Raw genomic sequence first — 17,695 nt, 5'->3', positions numbered from 1 at the left:
TATTGGATATATAGGTATTTGATTTTTAATGTAGCTTACTAGACAAGCTTATAGTGGAAGAAATTGTGGGTCTGTTTAAAAGTACCCTTTGTGAGTTATTTCATTAATTTGAATGATCCTTTGTGCATCCAGAATGCATATGGTTGTGGTTATGAAGCATGATTAGTTTTCTGCATGATTCATAAAACTTGAAAGAGAATGTTCCCTATCCTAGGTTTCTGAACAACTCCATGAACAAATAAATATGAGTTAGATATGAAAAATAACCTTGCCTTAAGGTTTTTCAAAGGGTCACTCTGTACTGATAAAATTTTAAGCAAGTAAGCTTTTTGTAGCTCAGTTTCCGTATATATAAAATGAAGATTAAGGGTCATAAGAAGGTTCAATATATTAATACATAAAAAAGACTAAAAATAGCACCTGGCACATAATGTCAACCTTCTGGCTGCTATTAGTTAATTTTTTTCTAAAGATAGAGAGCAAATTAAATGTCTCAGTTTCTGAAAATATGACTTTGGTTTATAACATCTGTTGTACTTATTCTCTTCTCTCCTAAGAGGATTACCTCTAAACTGTTGAAGGGAAGTGAAGTCGCTCAGTCGTGTCTGACTCTTTGTGACCCCATGGACTGTAGCCTACCAGGCTCCCCCGTCCATGGGATTTTCCAGCCAAGAGTACCAGAGTGGGTTGCCATTTCCTTCTCCAGGGGATCTTCCCGACCCAGGGATTGAACCTGGGTCTCCCACATTGTAGGCAGACACTTTACTGTCTGAGCTACCAGGTGGTAGTCTAAATTGTTGAGTTAAACATAATAAAATGTTAAGTAGCACTTGACACAATGATTTTGTTTTTGCAGATGTTCTCAAATAGCGATGAAGCTGTAATCAATAAAAAACTTCCCAAAGAACTCCTATTACGGTAAGTCTAACTTTATGGTGGTTTTCTTGTTGTGTATCACATTCACCTGTTTAGAATAATCTTAGAGTTTTCGCTCATTTTTGTGTATCTTTAGGATCTGGATTATCTGAATTTTAAAATTTATTGATGCCTTTATTAAACAGTCTTATCCTAGGAATTACAGCCTTTTAAAAATTTGCTTGAAACTTTCCTCTTTTACACTCGGGATTTTATTAGAGTAGCATAACTGAAAAAAGCACATTCTCTTTGCAAAATGTTGGAAGTTACTGTGCTCAGGGGCATCTTCTTGCTCGTAGCTGCTACTGCTGTCTAGCCCATAACCAGTCCCTGCTTCAGGATGAAAAATATCTCGCTCTAGTGCTGGTAGAGTATTTCTGGCATTCCTAAGTATTTGCATGCTGAGTCCTCCACTAGATTGCAAGATCTTTGGAAGCAGGGATTAAATACTAGGACTTAAACTTTGAAAATGTTAAGAAAAAAAGAAAAGAACTGAATTGAACTTGAAATGGATTTTTTCCAAAAAAGTAAAAATACGAGCTGGTTGACTATAGTTGAAAGAACATCCTAGACTACCAGAGCCACTGGAAAATGCACTCTGAATATCTTGAGTATCCCATGAATTTCAGTGAAATTTTAGCTATCTTAAAGAAGAATATTTTGAAAACAGGTTATGTTCTTCATTGTTACCATAAACTGAGTACATTAAGACACACTTATTTTTAATATTGGGCTTCCCAGGTAGCGCTCCCTGCCAATGCAGGAGACTCAGGGGACACAGCTTCCATCCTTGGGTTGGGAAGATTCCCTGGAGTGGGAAATGGCAACCCACTCTAGTACTCTTGCCTGGAAAATTCCATGGACAGAGGAGCCTAGCAGGCTGCAATCCATGGGGCAGCAAAGGGACGGCTATGACTGAGCGATCATGCTGTGATCATACTGTGTTTTTGTTTTTATATTTTATTAGAGTTTTTCTGTTTCTGTCATGAAACTCTAGATTCCTTACAGTGGTCTACGAGACCTCTCATGTTGTGGCAGGGGGATAATATGATCTGGTTTATATTTTTAAAGAATTAGCCTGGGTACTATGTGCCAACCAGATTGGAAGATTGGAGTGGAAAGCAATAAGAAGGCTATTAAAGAAATCTAGGCAAGAAATGAGGGTAACACGGATAACATCTTCTGTAATTCTTTACATTGCACCATTGCCTGCCCTGGCCCTTTCTAGCTTTAGACACCATTTCTCATTACCCTCCCACTCCTTCTCCTCCTTTCTTTTTTTAGATGTAATTGACATATAATCTATTAGTTTCAGGTATACAACATAATGATTTGATATTTATTTATATTGCAAAATGGTGGTCCAGTGGTTAAGACTCCATGCTTCCACTGCTGAGGGTACAGGTTCAATCCTGGTTGGGAACTAAGATCCTGGATCCCACATGGTGCAGCGAAAAAACAATAATAATATATGCAGGAAAAAAAAAAATATATATATATATATAAAATGATCACCACAGTAAATATAGTTAATATCCATCACAACCCATAGTTAAAAATTTGTTGGTTTTTTTGTTGTTATTGTTTTAGATGATGTAAATTAATGAGATCTTACAGTATGTTTTTCTTTCTGACTTATTTCATGTAACATAAGTACCCTCAAAGTTCATGCAGGTTGTTGCCTATGGCAAGATTTCCTCTTTTTTGTGGGGGCGGAGGGGAGCTGAATAATATTCCATTGTACGTGTGTGTATCACATTTTCTTTATCCATTCATCCATCAGTGGAAACTTAGGTTGCTTCCATCTCTTCAGTTCAGTTCAGTTCACTCAGTCCATCCGACTCTTTGGGACCCCATGAACTGCAGCACGCCAGCCCTCCCTGTCCATCACCAATTCCCAGAGTTTACCCAAACTGATGTCCATTGAATCGGTGATGCCATCCAACCATCTCATCCTCTGTCGTCCCCTTCTCCTCCTGCCCTTCCTGCCTTCAGTCTTTCCCAGCATCAGGGTCTTTTCCAGTGAGTCAGCTCTTTGCATCAGGTGGCCAAAGTATTGGAGTTTCAGCTTCAACATCAGTCCTTCCAATGAACACCCAGGACTGAGCTCCTTTAGGATGGACTGGTTGGATCTCCTTGCAGTCCAAGGGACTCCCAAGAGTCTTTTCCAACATCACAGTTCAAAAGCATCAATTCTTTGGCACTTATTTATTTAGTTATTTATAATGGTATAGACTTGTGGATATGTGTTTTATTTTATGAGTCATATTGTTACTGTCAGTACTTATTGGTCAGATTTTTTGTGTGGCTTCTAAATTTGTGGGTGTGTGTATTTGGAATTTCATACCATGTCTGTGTATTAGCTGTTTTAAAAAATACAGTTTAGTAAGTAGCATAGACTGTTTGGCTTGGTTAGATTTTTAAGTTACATATTACATTATTTGATCCAACATGTAACGTCTACAAGGGGCAAACTTGTGTTGCTAGGGCCAAATTCAGAGCCACAGCCAATTTACCAATGAATTAAGGAAGCGTTCTTGTTTTTTCTTAGCTGTAGCTTACTTTAACTTACTAATTTTCCTCCTTTCCTTTTGAAACAAAGTTTATTAGTAATGCTCCAGCAGGCTGGAATCCACTGCTTGCATAATGTGAAATTCAGTCAGAATTGACAGTACTTCCTTTCAGAGCAGAACCATGTGCATATCTTTAGGAGTACCTCTTAAAAAATGAATGTGTGTTTATAAGACAGAGACTCTTCTGTTTTCCAAGAGCTAATGTAAAGTGACTTGTTTCTCAGGATTCCTTCTGAGGATGATATTGATAACTTTAAAAATAACGTGAGTGGTAAGTAAGACTGTTTGAACCCACATATGCCCTTTTAGCTATGAAACAGAATGAAAATTTCAGAATGAAGATTATTATTATTTACAAGAATCTGAAACTTTCTTCATTAATTTTTCGACTCTTGGGGTGTTGACTCAATTATCATGTAATATGTTATGTGTATGTATGAGTTGGTAGATGAATTTTCTGAAGTTAGATGGAAAGAATGAATTGGCTGGAGTTGTTTGTCTAAAGTAAATAATCATGCTGTATTGGGTCCCTTGGAGTACTCCTAAGTTTGATGATTTTCTGGGAGGACTCAAGGCTCAGCATATAGTCATACTTATAGCTATGATTTATTACAGGGAAAAGATACAAAGCAAAGTCCGCCCGTATGTCTATCCAACATATTGTACTCTTTTCCTCCTACTAAATAAAACTTCGCTTGTTTCACTAAAAAAAAAAAAAAAAGGCTGAATGGAGTGAAATAGGAAACCAGGTTTTGCCTTTAAGAGTCCTTTCCCAGTGGAGTCACACAGGGTGTGCTTAATTCCTCCAAAAATAAGTTACAACAAAAAAGTAAAATGTCTACCAAGGAAGCTTAATGGGGAATAGTGGAAAACCTCTGCAATCCAAATTCTCAAATGCCATCCAAGGTGCAACAGTGCAAGCAACATTTGAAAAAGGGCCTTTCTAATAAGGATAGGCCTGCTATGTTAACTCTTTTCTGTATACATGCTGTCTTATTATATTCTATTCCAGGAAGCTTACAACACTGATGATATCTAGTATTTTCATTCACTTTAATTGCCAAGAGTTCAGGGTGGATAGGGGAGTGTGTTTTCTTACTTTCAAGGGCATACTGGTTAGGAACATCAACTCTGAAATCTGAACACCTGCATTTTGTCATTTACTAGCTGTAAACTGAAGGTTTTAATACCTACCTTTTAGGAAGGTACTAAAATCCTCCCTAGTGACTTAGTGGTAGAGACTTCGCCTGCCAATGCAGGAGAGGCAGGTTCAATCCCTGGATTGAGAAGGTCCATTAGAGAAAGAAATGGTGAGTTACAGTCCATGGAGTCATGAAAGATTTGGACACGACTTGGCAACTAAACAACAATAAACAAGGATCAAAAGGGTTGATAAATATAAAGTACTTCCTAGAAAGCATGCCCAGCACATAGGAAGTGCAATAAAATGTCATGTATATTACTGTTAATTCTATTTTTTAGTCATAAACCATAAAATGATGTAACTAGATACTCATACTACCAAAAGTGATCATCTCTCACCTTTAAGATGCATTGGCAGATGTTCCTGAATCAAAGAACAGATGTTTCTGAATCAAAGAAATTGCTCTTACTGACCATTTTGTTTTCTAGTCTTCTCAATTATCCAGAACAAATCAGAGAAACAGAAAGCAAGCTGGAAGATCAAATGTGCATTTTACTTGAAGGATACATGCTAGCTATTTCTCAGTTCCCATTTACTCATTATTTATTTTTTTCATTAAACACAGTTAACACAAATTCATTTATGAATATCCGTAAATAAAAATGGGATCAGAAGAGTTATGTTGATAGAAGGTCACTGAGTTTATTATTAGCAATCTGGCAATAAGAGAGAATATATAAAAACTAATTTTAAAAGCAAGCAAAAGCAGGGAACTTTTCTGGTGGTTCACTGTTTAAAGCTCTGAGCTTCCAGTTCAGGGGGCACCTGGTTGGAGAATTGAGATTCTGTGTGCTGCACGGTGTGGCTTAAAAAAGGAAAGGAAATGAGAAAGAAAAAAAAGAAAAAGAAAACCAACAAAAACAAACATGTAGGATTGAGAAGAGTAGTGGTTCTCAGATGGGAAAGATATAAAGGGGGTCGGTCAACTGTATGGTGAATTAATGGAAAATAAATTTTGGGTGGTGAGCGTGTGGTAGGGTATACAGAAGTAGAAATACAGTGTTTTACACATGAGGCTTACACAGTGTTATTAATCAGTGTTATATCAATTAAAAATTAATAGTAACATTCAAAATTACAGTACAGGGTTGTTTATTTAATGAAAAGAGGTTTTAGTCACTTAGTTACTCATGAGGATTTTACTGAATAGAATGATAATTGATGTTCTTTATGAAAGCCACGAGATACCAAAAAATAATTAAATTATGTCCCCTTAAACCTTTGAGGGGGGCAGGGATTCATGTGATACATTTTGTTTCATACCGATTTTTAACACAGTTACATACATGACTCTTTATAAACATAAGCAAGTGTTTAGGCTGTTTTTTGCCATACCAGTATGCATGATGCATTTTCATTTAAGTTTGCTACTGCAGTTTCCTTGCTGAGAGAATAAAAGAAGTGTATTTTTATTCTACATTAGCAGAATGCTGAAGTTCAATAATTACTATAGGCCTCATTCTTGTCCTTTGTAGTCCTTCAACTTTCTTTCTTTCTTTTAAAGAATTTGTTTCTGTAGAGCAGTTTTAGGTTTACAGTGAAATGAGAGGAAGTTAGAGAGGTTTCTCATGTGCCCTCTTCACACATGCAGGCCTCCACCCCCATTATCAACATAACCCACCAGGATGTTTTTTGTTTGTTTGTTTGTTTGCCAAAGATGAACCTATATTAACACCTTATAATTATCTTAAGTCTGTAGTTTACCTTAAGGTTCACTCTTGGTGTTGTAGATTTTATGAGGTGAAATGAAGTCGCTTAGTCGTGTCCAACTCTTTGCGACCCCATGGACTGTAGCCTACCAGGCTTCTCCATCCGGGGATTTTCCAGGCAAGAGTACTGGAGTGGGTTGCCATTTCCTTTTCCATAGTTTTATGGGTTGGTACAAATGTGTAAGAACATATCCATCATTACAATATCATACATAGTGTTTTTACTGCTGTAAAAATCCTTTCTGCTTTGCCTGTTTCTCTCTCTCACTGTTCATCCTTGTTGTTCAGTCACTCAGTCGCGTCCGACTTTTTGCGACTCCATGGACTGCAGCCTGGCTTCCCTGTCCTTTACCATCACCCACAGCTTGGTCAAACTCATTGAGTTGGTGATGCCATCCAGCCATTTCGTCCTCTCTCGTCCCCTTCTCCTGCCTTCAGTCTTTCCTAGCACCAGAGTCTTATCCCAGGCAACCACTTTTTTTTTTTGTCTCCATAGTTTTGCATTGTCTGGAATATTACATAGTTGGAATGTCCTTAAACCTTACTGTAGGAGACATGCAGAGTACCAAACATTATGTTGGATATAGAAATAAACAGGACTTTTTGTCCTCAAGAAACTCAGTGAGTAGTAGAAAAGACTGACAGGAAAATAATCAATATAAAGGTATGATGGAGGTTTGCCTAGAGCAAAGCTCACGTGTAGGACATTACAGCCAACCTTAGAGAGTTCAGAAGATGCTTCCAAAGAAATGAGACATGAGCTGAGTCATAAAGGGGTAAGTAGTGATTAACTGGATGTTGCAGGAGAGTAAGAAAGAGCATTTCAGATGAGATTATTGTTTCCTTTTTGTGGACAGAGGCAAAGGGTTTTTGATTCAGGTATGCTACAAAGATTTGAAGCTCAAGCTCTTTTGCATAATATACAGTATTGTAGTTTAGGATTTTTTTCCCCTAAGGCTTGCCTGGCAAACAAAAACTCTTCTTTGTGATATTGTTTATATTGGAGAATTCGTGCACTTTGCATATACAGTCCATTAATAAATTGGATGCTGCCTGTCTCAAACTTCATCTCTTGCCTGGTTTGTGTGTTTCTTCATAATTGCCATTTGTTTGTTTGTTTGTTTGTTGGCTATGCCATGTGACATGCGGGATCTTAGTTCTCCAACCGGGGATGGAACCTGTACCCCCTGCAGTGGAAGCAAGTCCTAACCACTGGACCACCAGGGAAGTCCTGCCGTTTGCTGTTTTAGTATTTCCAAGCCTAACACTGTTGCCTGGAGGAACTACAACAGCAGTAACAAAATACTCTTGGGGAGTGAATTGGCTGTTTTATTTTAGTTCTGTTAGAGACTTCAGCTCTTGCTTGGCTCCAAATTTTCTTAGCCAGTAACAACTCTCCACTGTTGCCTTGTTGTCTTGGTGAAAGTTACTCAGTTGTGTCCGACTCTTTGTGACCCCATGGACTACACAGTCCATGGAATTCTCCAGGCTAAAATACTGGACAGGGGAGCCGTTCCCTTCTCCAGGGGATCTTCCCAACCCAGGGATCGAACCCAGGTCTCTCATATTGTAGGCACATTATTTACCAGCTGAGCCAGGAGGGAAACCCTGATATCTTGGTAGTGATGGGCTATTAATAAGATATGTATTAGGCACATTGCCTTTATATAGGTTATTTATGTATGTGGACACAAAGCTGTTTGTCTTTTGAGACTGAGAGCCACTTGACTATGTGAAGATACTTTTTTTTTTTCAAGTCCTTTTTGTCTTCCTATCATTATACATCCTAGTACATGAACTCCCACCAGGCTCAGCTTGATGTTGTGGGGCCAGTTTTTAATCGCCCTAAAGTCATGACTCTGTCAAGATTGGGGCCATCTTGAGGACCAAGGAGCATGAGTATCCTGGGAATATAACCCTAGAAGAAAACATTATTTGGAAAATAATCTTTTAACAATCTCTTTGTTTCCTGAAGTTTGTGTTTTCTCTGTGTTAATTGTGTTATTGTTCAAGGCTTGGGTGCAGGAGTTAGCTTACAAAATACAAGATGACCCAATTAGATATATATAGCTGATACTAAGCCAGTGGTTATTATATGTATTTTTACTTCTTGCCACTCCCTTGAGTTTTAACATATTTTTTACTTCTTTTTTTCCCCTTTTTGTTTTTAAATTATTTTAGATTTACTGAAAAGATTCAGAAGTAGTTCAAAGAAATTCCATAAAACTTTTACTTGGATTCCTCAAATGTTAACTTTTGACATTTTTTTCTTTAACTATTTGGGTTAAGTTGCAAACCATACTTTTTACCCAAGACTTCACTGTGAATTTTCTAAAATCAAGACTTTCTCATTTATAAACACAGTACAGTAATTGAAATTACTGTAATTTTGAAATACACGTTGATGTGATACTATTATGCCGTCTATAGACCTTAGGCAATGGCACCCCACTTCAGTACTCTTGCCTGGAAAATCCCATGGATGGAGGAGCCTGGTGGAGTGCAGTCCATGGGGTCACTAAGAGTTGGACATGACTGAGCGACTTCACTTTGACTTTTCACTTTCATGCATTGGAGAAGAAATGACAAGCCACTCCAGTGTTCTTGCCTGGAGAATCCCAGGGACGGGGGAGCGTGGTGGGCTGCTGTCTATGGGGTTGCACAGAGTCGGACACAACTGAAGTGACTTAGCATTAGTATTAGCATAGACCTTGTCCCTATTTTACCAGTTATCCTATGCATGATCCTATTCTTTGTGTTCTTTGTAGTACAAGGCAAGAAAAAATATTTTTCTTTCTGATTCAAGTGGCAGTCCAAGATCACAGGTTGCATTTACTTGTCGCTTCTCTTCAGCTGGCTTTAATTTTGAATAGGCCTTTAGTCTTTCTTTGTCTTTTATAGCCATTGGCAATTTTGAAGATTCTTTGCAGAATGTCCTTCATGACTAAATTCAGTTGGCACAATTTTGTAGGAATACCACAGAAGCGATACAGTATCCTTCTCATTGTTTGTGTGCTGTGCTGTGCTGATCGCTTCAGTCATGGCCAACTCTTTGTGACCCTATGGACTGTAGCCCGCCAGGCTCCTCTGTCCATGGGATTCTCCAGGCAAGAATGCTTAAGTGAGAAGCACTTAAGCCCTGCCCTCCTCCAGGGGATCTTCCTGGCCCAGGGATCAAGCCCACATCTCTTATGTCTCCTGCATTGGCAGGTGGGTTCTTTAGCACTACTAGCACCACCTAGGAGGCTCCCTCGTTGTTCATATCATAAGCATAAGATGTCTCTTTGTCCCATTACTGTTGATGTTAACTGTGATCATCAGGTAAAGGTGGTCTCTGCCAGATTTCTCCACTATAATGTTACTGTTTTCCCCTTTCTCATTAGTAAGTGTCCTGTGGTGAAATACTTTGAGACTATGTGAATATCTTGTTTCTCATGAGACTTTAACTCAGTCAGTTAAAGTTTTTGTTTCTTGCTTGAAGCAGTTATTATTGTTGTGGTTACCAAACGGTGATTCTCTTAATTCCACCTTTACTTCTACATTTTACTAGTTGGAATTCTTTAGTAACATCTATATATGCTCATGAATTCCTGTTTTATTCAGTGTGTGGTAATTCCATTTGGATTCTTGTTTTCTGCTCAAAACATTTCAAATTTAGCCAGTGGGAGTCCCTTATGGTTATATTCTATGTTCTTTGAATATGTCCCATCATTCTTTGAATATATCCTTATTTTTCGGCACAAGATACTCTAGGATCTTCTTGTACTTTTCCTGACCCAGTCCTGGAATCAGACATTTTTGCAAGGAGCTCAGGGATGATTTTGAGTGGAGAATGGTATTTAGAAACGAAGATCTCTACCCTAGCTATGTTTATTGCTACTGGACATAATTGCTTGTAGATCTTCGCATCAGATGGAGCTAAGAAATACATGTTTGGAGATGGGTAGTGCATGAACACATCTTTATGCAATTTTATATCTGTCTCTATATATAGATGAATAGATAAATTAAACATGACAATTCTGTTACATAACCAGTTTATACTAACACCTCCAATCCTAGTCTAATACCTTCAGGCTCATTTTAGCTCTCCTTTCCATATTTATGGGTGTAATATGACTGTTCTTCTCTAAGGGAGGAATATGACTCTGTCTACAATATAATTACTTATTTACTTAATTTTAGATTGCACATGAAATAACCCATTACACTCTGAAGAATCTAATTAGAGTTCATTATTTATAGTTTTTTGCTATGGGTTCGTTTGTTTTTGGTCTTTTGCCTGGTGATATACAGAAAATACAGAGTTCAAAAGTTACATTGGTTCTCTTTTTTTACATTATTCATTTAAAGTATTTTAGTTCATTTTATTCATCTCTGTGTATTCAGTTTGGAATTTTATTGAATGTATTTATTTGTTTGTTTTTAGCAGATAGGTAACTTGGCTGCCCCCAGACTACAAACTTTGTGTCCCATGTTGTGGGTGGCCCCTGAAATGCAAGTTCAGTTCTTCTAAATTTACCAGCTTGGAGTGTTTCCACCACAGGCAGTAGTCAGAGGTCTCTTGGGGGTTTGGACGGAATTTGTGTTCCCTAACATCATTCTAACTCCCTTTCTCTCCTCACTTCCTGTTGCCTATGGTTGCTCCAAACTCTGCTCTTGATTCCCCTTCACAGGTTTCTATTCAAGTTCTAAGAGCCCCAAGTACAACCTATCCTCAGAATAAAAGCCATGAAAAAAATAAAACACCTGGAGAGTCGCTTGTTCTCTTTTCCCCTTTAATAACTGCCTACATTTGTTCATCTCTGTTGCCTTCAGATGGTTGTTGTTTTTTTTTGTTTGTTTTGTTTTTTACTCTTTTGGCCATACCACAGGGCATGTGGGATCTTCGTTCCCCCACCAGGGATTGAACCTGTGCCCCCTACAGTAGAAGCACAGAGTTTTAACCGCTGGACCACCAGGGAAAGCCCAGATGATTGTTTTTATGTTTTGTTCACAATTTGATGCTGTATTTAGAAAGTTAGTCCAGTGGAAACTTACTCAGCCATGACCAGAATTTTGTTTATTTCTGACTTTATAAAACAAACATGATCAGAGACTAGATAGATCTGTCCAACAGGAGATATGTCCCTCCTTCTGCCCCATCCCCATCTTTCTTTTTAAATCTTTAAAATGAGTTCTGACTGAAGAATGATTCTTGACTTTGACTTCTTTTGAGTATTAGATCTCAAACTCAGGCAGATGCCATCTTTGACATTCATTTTTTGTTAGTGGATATGGATTAACCAAAAAATTCCTCTTCATCTAGAGATTTGAATTTGTAAATTAATGAAAAAGCTTTGCTGTTATTCACTGTTGTTATCTCTCTACCCTGGTGTATTTCAGTCCATGATCGAGGGGTTAAAAACATGAAGGTGTAGTTGTCTGCAGTTTGCTTTAAAAATATCTGAATTGCACATCTTTTATAAATGTTTTTGAAAATCATAAATTATCACCTTTATATAATATTCATAAGAATCACCTGGAGAAATTGGTTTTTTAAAAAAATTCTGCAGATATCTGGGCTCCACACTCAGAAATTCTGAATACCTTCTGAATACTTTCTCCAGGACCACGCGCATCTTTTTTTTTTAATATGGCAATAAGATCTACTTATAATTAGACCCTAACTTCTTCCACATTATATTTCAGAAACCTAGCCAAAATCTTTTTGCTTAAATGGGGAAGATGAGGCCTACTTTACTTAAACTTGGGTGGCCTAAAGCTAGGCCAGTTTTTCAACAATCTCTTGATAAGACATGGGGAAAGCCTTTTATTGAAGCAGTCAAGTAGGATCCTTCAATAGTAACAGACCTTTCATTCTCCCTCAGTTTTCTTATCTCTTTGATCATAGCCATTCTGGTTACGGATAATAGGTATCCTCAAGAAGGAATTGTGTAAAGGGTTGCATTGTAAAGTACCAAGCCTGAAGATGATGAAAAGCAGTATAGTGTAGTTTTACTGTTCTTGCCTGTCATATAAAAATAGCAGTATCGTTTCACCTTGACTTATCCTACAAATGCATACTTAAAATTACAGTGATTTTTTTTTTAGTTTAAATTAATGTTAACCATATTTAGAAGGGTAAATGCTCTCTGTGAGCCTCCTCTTCACCATCCTCCATTTCCCCAACCAGCCTCTCCCCTTCTCCAGCACCCAGTCACTGTAACTGAAACTCTAGCATCTTATCCCATCAGTCCCTATATTTGGGTTTCTAAAGGTAACTGTCTCTCCTGTCAACTACATAGGATGAGTAGAAGTCAGAAGTTACTAAATAATAGCAGACATTTAGATAGACTGTGGGGTAGTTGAAGGGATTTAAGCACAGAGGCTTATCACATCCATCTTGGGCTTCCCTAATAGCTCAGTTGGTAAAGAATCTGCCTGCAATGCAGGAGACCTGGGTTTGATCCCTGGGTTGGGAAGATCCCCTAGAGAAGGGAAAGGCTACCCACTCCAGTATTCTGGCCTGAGAATTCCATGGGGTAACAAAGAGTTGGAGATGACTGAGTGACTTTCACTTCCAAGCACAGAAGCTTATCACATCTATCTTACTAGGAAGCCAAATCAGGACTGGAAAGTCCTAACTGTTGCCATAGAGGAGCACAGAGACTGTCTTCTTTCTCTCTTTAATGTAGCATAATGTCAAACCCAGGTGAAAAGCCAACTGAAGGGAATTTTGACATTAGAACCCCAGACAGTACATTCTAAGAATGGAATTATGATTGTTGGGGTATGTGCTTCAGAGAGTCTCCTAGGTCTACATTTGACCTCTAGCCTGAGGTTTCATGTCTGTCTATTATGCTTTATTTTGTGGAGAACCTTTCTGTTGAAAGGTTACTAAACCTAGTCTAACAAGGATCCATTATCTAAAATTTCTCTCCTGTGTCCCCGCCATGTGTAACATTATATTTATGCAAATTACTTAGGGATTACTGGTAATTTGGCAGAAATGGCATCTTGAGGAATCTCTACAAAAACGATAATATATAGTGGATGACAGGGAAAAGCAGCAGCATTAAGCAGTGTAAGAAGGTTTGTTGCATTAGGTAAACTTACTGTTTTAGAAATTGAAGTACCTAGATTGATAGTGTATGTATTTATTTGGGAATGGAGTTTGTAATCAGTATTTAAAAAGATGGAAATTTTATTTTATTAAAGAGAGTCATCAGGGCTGTAGCAGGGTCACCTCAAGGGATCAAGAAAGGCATTCACACTTTCCATCTATGGACAGATGTAGAAAATATGGTATATGTATACACTGGAATATTATTCAGCTTTTAAAAAGTAAGGCAGTTCAGATACATGTAACAGCGTGGATGAACCTTGAAGACATGAAATAAGCAGCCTGTAACAAAAAGGCAAATACTGGATGATTCCACTCATATAGAAGTGTGTGTAGTTAAATTCATAGAGAAACAAAGTAGAGTGGTGGTTGCCAGGAGCTGGGGGAAAGGGAAATGAGGCGTCCTTGTTCACTGTGTACAGAGTTTCAGCTTGGGAAAATGAGAAAGTTCTTGAGATGGCTAGTGGGGTGGTGGTTATGCAGCAGTGTGAATATACTTCATACCGTTGAACTGTACATTTAAAAGTGTCTAACTGGTAAGTTTCATGTTATGTATATTACCCAAATTAAAAAATAGTTTTAAAAAACTTTGTTTACAAAATATACATAACTTTCTGTCTGATATAATTATTAACTCAGTCTATTCCAAGTTCTAAACTGTGATTGACAGCCTCTAATCAGCAAATAGTTTGTTCTGTTACAGTAACTTGGAATAGAAAATGTAGCCTTCATCTCCAGATCGATGCTTCTTGACCTCCATTTTGTAACACTCCAGTATCTCCAGCTATTTCAAGGAATATCATCTTTAAAGTACATGCTATATTGTACCTTTTGCCACCTGCAGAAGAGCTTCGCTTGTTATTCAGATCAAAATGACCTTTAAAGGTATTCATGAGTAAAGAGACCTTGAAGCTCAAGTGACCCATTCACTTTATTCCCAGGATGCTCTGACCTGTTTTTATGGGTGGCTTATGGTATAGAGAGTTATCGTTCTTTAGGCAAGTTAATTATTTCAAATAATAATGCTTCAATAACATAAACTCTCTAAGAGAGTCTCTACAATAATACTAAACTGACTAAGACTGAAAAAATTTAGCTGGTGTTTCCTGACATTGATGTGTTACTGAGTTTTACAATTTCCCAAATTGGAATTAAATACATAGAGATTTAACATTTTATAGTTGCTAATTTTTAGGTGTTGCCAATATTTTATTTTTTTCCCTTCATAACTGTAAAATTCTTTATAAAGATAACCCTCTCCTAGCCTCTTTCTTTTGATAATCATAGTGTGGAAATTGTCTTTTTACTTTAAAAAATGTATTAGAAATATTTTATCATCCTTCGATGTGAATGACTGAACTTGTACTTAAACATAACATTATCAGGTAAAAGGTGACTTTTTCCCCTATGTTTTATATGGGTAGTATAAATTGCTTCAGCTTTTTGTGTGATTATTAAAAGGATTTCTGTCTTTTTCTGCATGTGTTAACATAGCCAATTATTTATAGGCAAAAATCAAGAGAAACTCCTTTGTCATATAATGTATAGTAAAGTTTTTCTCCATCTCTTTTTAGGATATTTTCTTTTCTGGATGTTGTTACCTTGTGTCGCTGTGCTCAGGTCTCCAGGGTAAGAGTGGCTGACATGATGAGAAGAGCATTCCTTCCTGACATTAATGATAATCAGCTTCTGTAGCAGACGAACCATTTACTTCAGATGGTAGTTGTGTGTTATATTTCCAAGGATGTTTTTGCACCCATGGCATATCTAAACCCATGTTAATTCTGCAGTGGAATTCTACTATATATATTGTTTCTAACTTTAGTTTTTTGAAACTCTTGACTATTCCTATAATATGTACAGAGGAAGCATCTTCAAGGAAAAAGCATATTAAACATGCAAATTAAAAAGATTAGACTTTACTTAGAACTGTAATAATACAGTGTTTCATTATGTTTTCCTACTTCATTTTATGTATATACATGGAAACCTTTTGATATCTCCTGGTATTTTTTTCTCAAAAGGTTATAACTAGAATTTAATTTTAAGAAATTATAGCACAAACCAAATTCCTTTCTCAAAGTCAGTTTCTGCATTATTCTTATTTACAAACTTTTGACAATTGACATTACTGTGACAAAACAGTGAAATATCATAATCTTATTGTTGCCTCTAATACTAAGAATAGAATCTCTGTTGTGGGAAAATTAACGTTATGAACCATTCCTAGTCTCTTTTGTAATATAGATATATAATAAATAATCAAATGAGTGAATACATATAATTACCACCTTTTTATAAAATGGACAGTGGCTTTTTGATTGTATAACAAATATTTATTGAGAACCTACTATATGCCAGGTATAGTTGTATGTGCTGAGTATGTAATATGGTTGGTTATATCAGAGTATTTATCTTTGTAAAGACAGATTTTCCTTCAAGTTTCCAACACCAATTTCCTCAGGGGAAAAAAAAAAAGGCACAAAACTTAGCATAGAAAATTCATGTTATCTTGCTAACTTTAATATAATTTCTACATCCTAAAAGCCATACTGAAACTTTATCAGCTATTTAGGAAACAGGCAGTCATATTTTGATGATTTCTATTCATGACATTTCTGTTCCTGGTGTCTGAGTCGTTGCCTTAGTCATAGCTGGTACAAATGAGTTGGGATTTCTTTTCTGTCTACATTTGAAGCTGAGGTCATCACTGAGAAACAAAATGCCCAGACTGGTGTCTAAACCGCTTCAGTAGCAGTCTCATCTCAAGAGTGTTGATTTGAGTGAGTTTTAATTGTTGTTTTCATGTTCAGGTTCTTCTTCCTTCTTAACGTGTTTTAACTTAAAAGGAAGCACAGTGCCAGTCTTTGTTAAATCTGTACAGTTGGTTCATCAGTAGTTAGTCTGTTACTCTCCACACTTGAAGTATTTCGTTAATGTGCTTTTGAAAGAAAAAAACTCTGGAGAGAAACCTGTCATTCCTAATTTTAGTCTCAGTTTAGCATGTTTCCTCTTGCTGGAAAAAGTAGTGTGAGGAAATGAGAAATATCAAGCCAAACCAGAGGTATATTTAGCCTGTGAATCTAGCGAACGCATGATCTTTACAGGTTTTATTTCTTGTCTCCCATGGAGCCATTTAAGAACCCATTGGGGGCGTCCCTCGTGGAACAGTGATAAAGAATCCTCCTGCCAGTGCAGGAGACATGGGTTTGATCCCTGATCCAGGAAGATCCCACATGCCACAGAACAACTAAGCCTGTGTGCCACAACTGTTGAGCTGTGCTCTAGAGCCCGGGAAGCACAACTACTGCATCCTGTATGCCCTAGAGCCTGTACTCGGCACCAAGAGAAGCCACCACAGTGAGGAGCCCGCACACTGCAACTTAAAAGTGGCCCCCACTTGCAGCAACCAGGGAAAAGCCCACACAGCAACGAAGACCCGGCACAGCTGATAAAAGATAAATAAAATGTCTTAAAAAAGGAGGAAGAAAAAAAATAGAAAAATATGAAGCCACAAAATGAGACGTTGAAATCCTAAGAGAACCTTAAAGATTTCTAGACTAATAACTCTGTTTTCTCCTGTACCCCTGGCGTATGTCTTGTTGGTTGTATGACAGTTACCTGGGACTTAAAAGTGTACCTGCAGTTTCCTTTTTACAATTTCAGTATCGAATCTATGTTTTGAATTGTTGTAAAAGGAGATGATATTCTCAGTTTATGACTTAACAGGATTAACACTTTGCATACACTTTAAATTTAATAAGGAAAACTTTTAAAGGCTTTCTGATTAAAATACAATGCAGAATGATCCACAGCAAGTTAACTCTGTGGAGTCATTTTTCACCTTATCCTGAAAAGTTGAAAAGCTTTCTTGCCTCTCTTTAGCTAATTAAAGAAATGTATTACCATTGAATCAAGTTGAAAGGAAAGATGACCAATTGGAAAACATGCCTGAGTGAGCTAATTGGTAATGAGGAAAGCATTAAAGTCTCTGTCACGTATATAGAGAAATGATAGTGTCTTTTGTAAATCCCAGGTCAGTTTCAGATCCAAACAAGTGATGCTATGGATTAGCATATTTTTATTGAACATGATATATGTATTGAACACAGTACATTCAGAGTCCATCTTCTTTTTTTGGTTTCTTCCTCACCTTGTTCCTAGAGCAACAGGCTTTTTCACCAGTTGG

At 37.3% G+C, this 17,695-nt stretch overlaps 1 protein-coding gene across 7 annotated transcripts in view; it reads left to right on the top strand.

Annotated features, from left to right (window-relative positions):
- Positions 1 to 17,695, top strand: part of FBXL20 (F-box and leucine rich repeat protein 20) — a 93,582-nt gene that overhangs the window by 51,021 nt on the left and 24,866 nt on the right. For all 7 annotated transcript variants that reach the window (XR_011247138.1, XR_011247137.1, XR_011247136.1 and 4 more), the window contains 2 exons: positions 857 to 918; positions 15,081 to 15,135. Coding sequence is in view for 3 of the 7 variants with exons in the window: in XM_069543361.1 (XP_069399462.1) it covers positions 857 to 918; positions 15,081 to 15,135 (117 nt within the window). In the remaining 4 variants the exon portion in view is untranslated. The remainder of the gene's footprint in view (positions 1 to 856; positions 919 to 15,080; positions 15,136 to 17,695) is intronic.

Source organism: Ovis canadensis, chromosome 11 (assembly GCF_042477335.2).
Source record: "Ovis canadensis isolate MfBH-ARS-UI-01 breed Bighorn chromosome 11, ARS-UI_OviCan_v2, whole genome shotgun sequence".
Taxonomy (NCBI): domain Eukaryota; kingdom Metazoa; phylum Chordata; class Mammalia; order Artiodactyla; family Bovidae; genus Ovis; species Ovis canadensis.
Note: the sequence above shows the minus strand (reverse complement) of the source record. Positions and strands in the feature narration are given on the sequence as shown.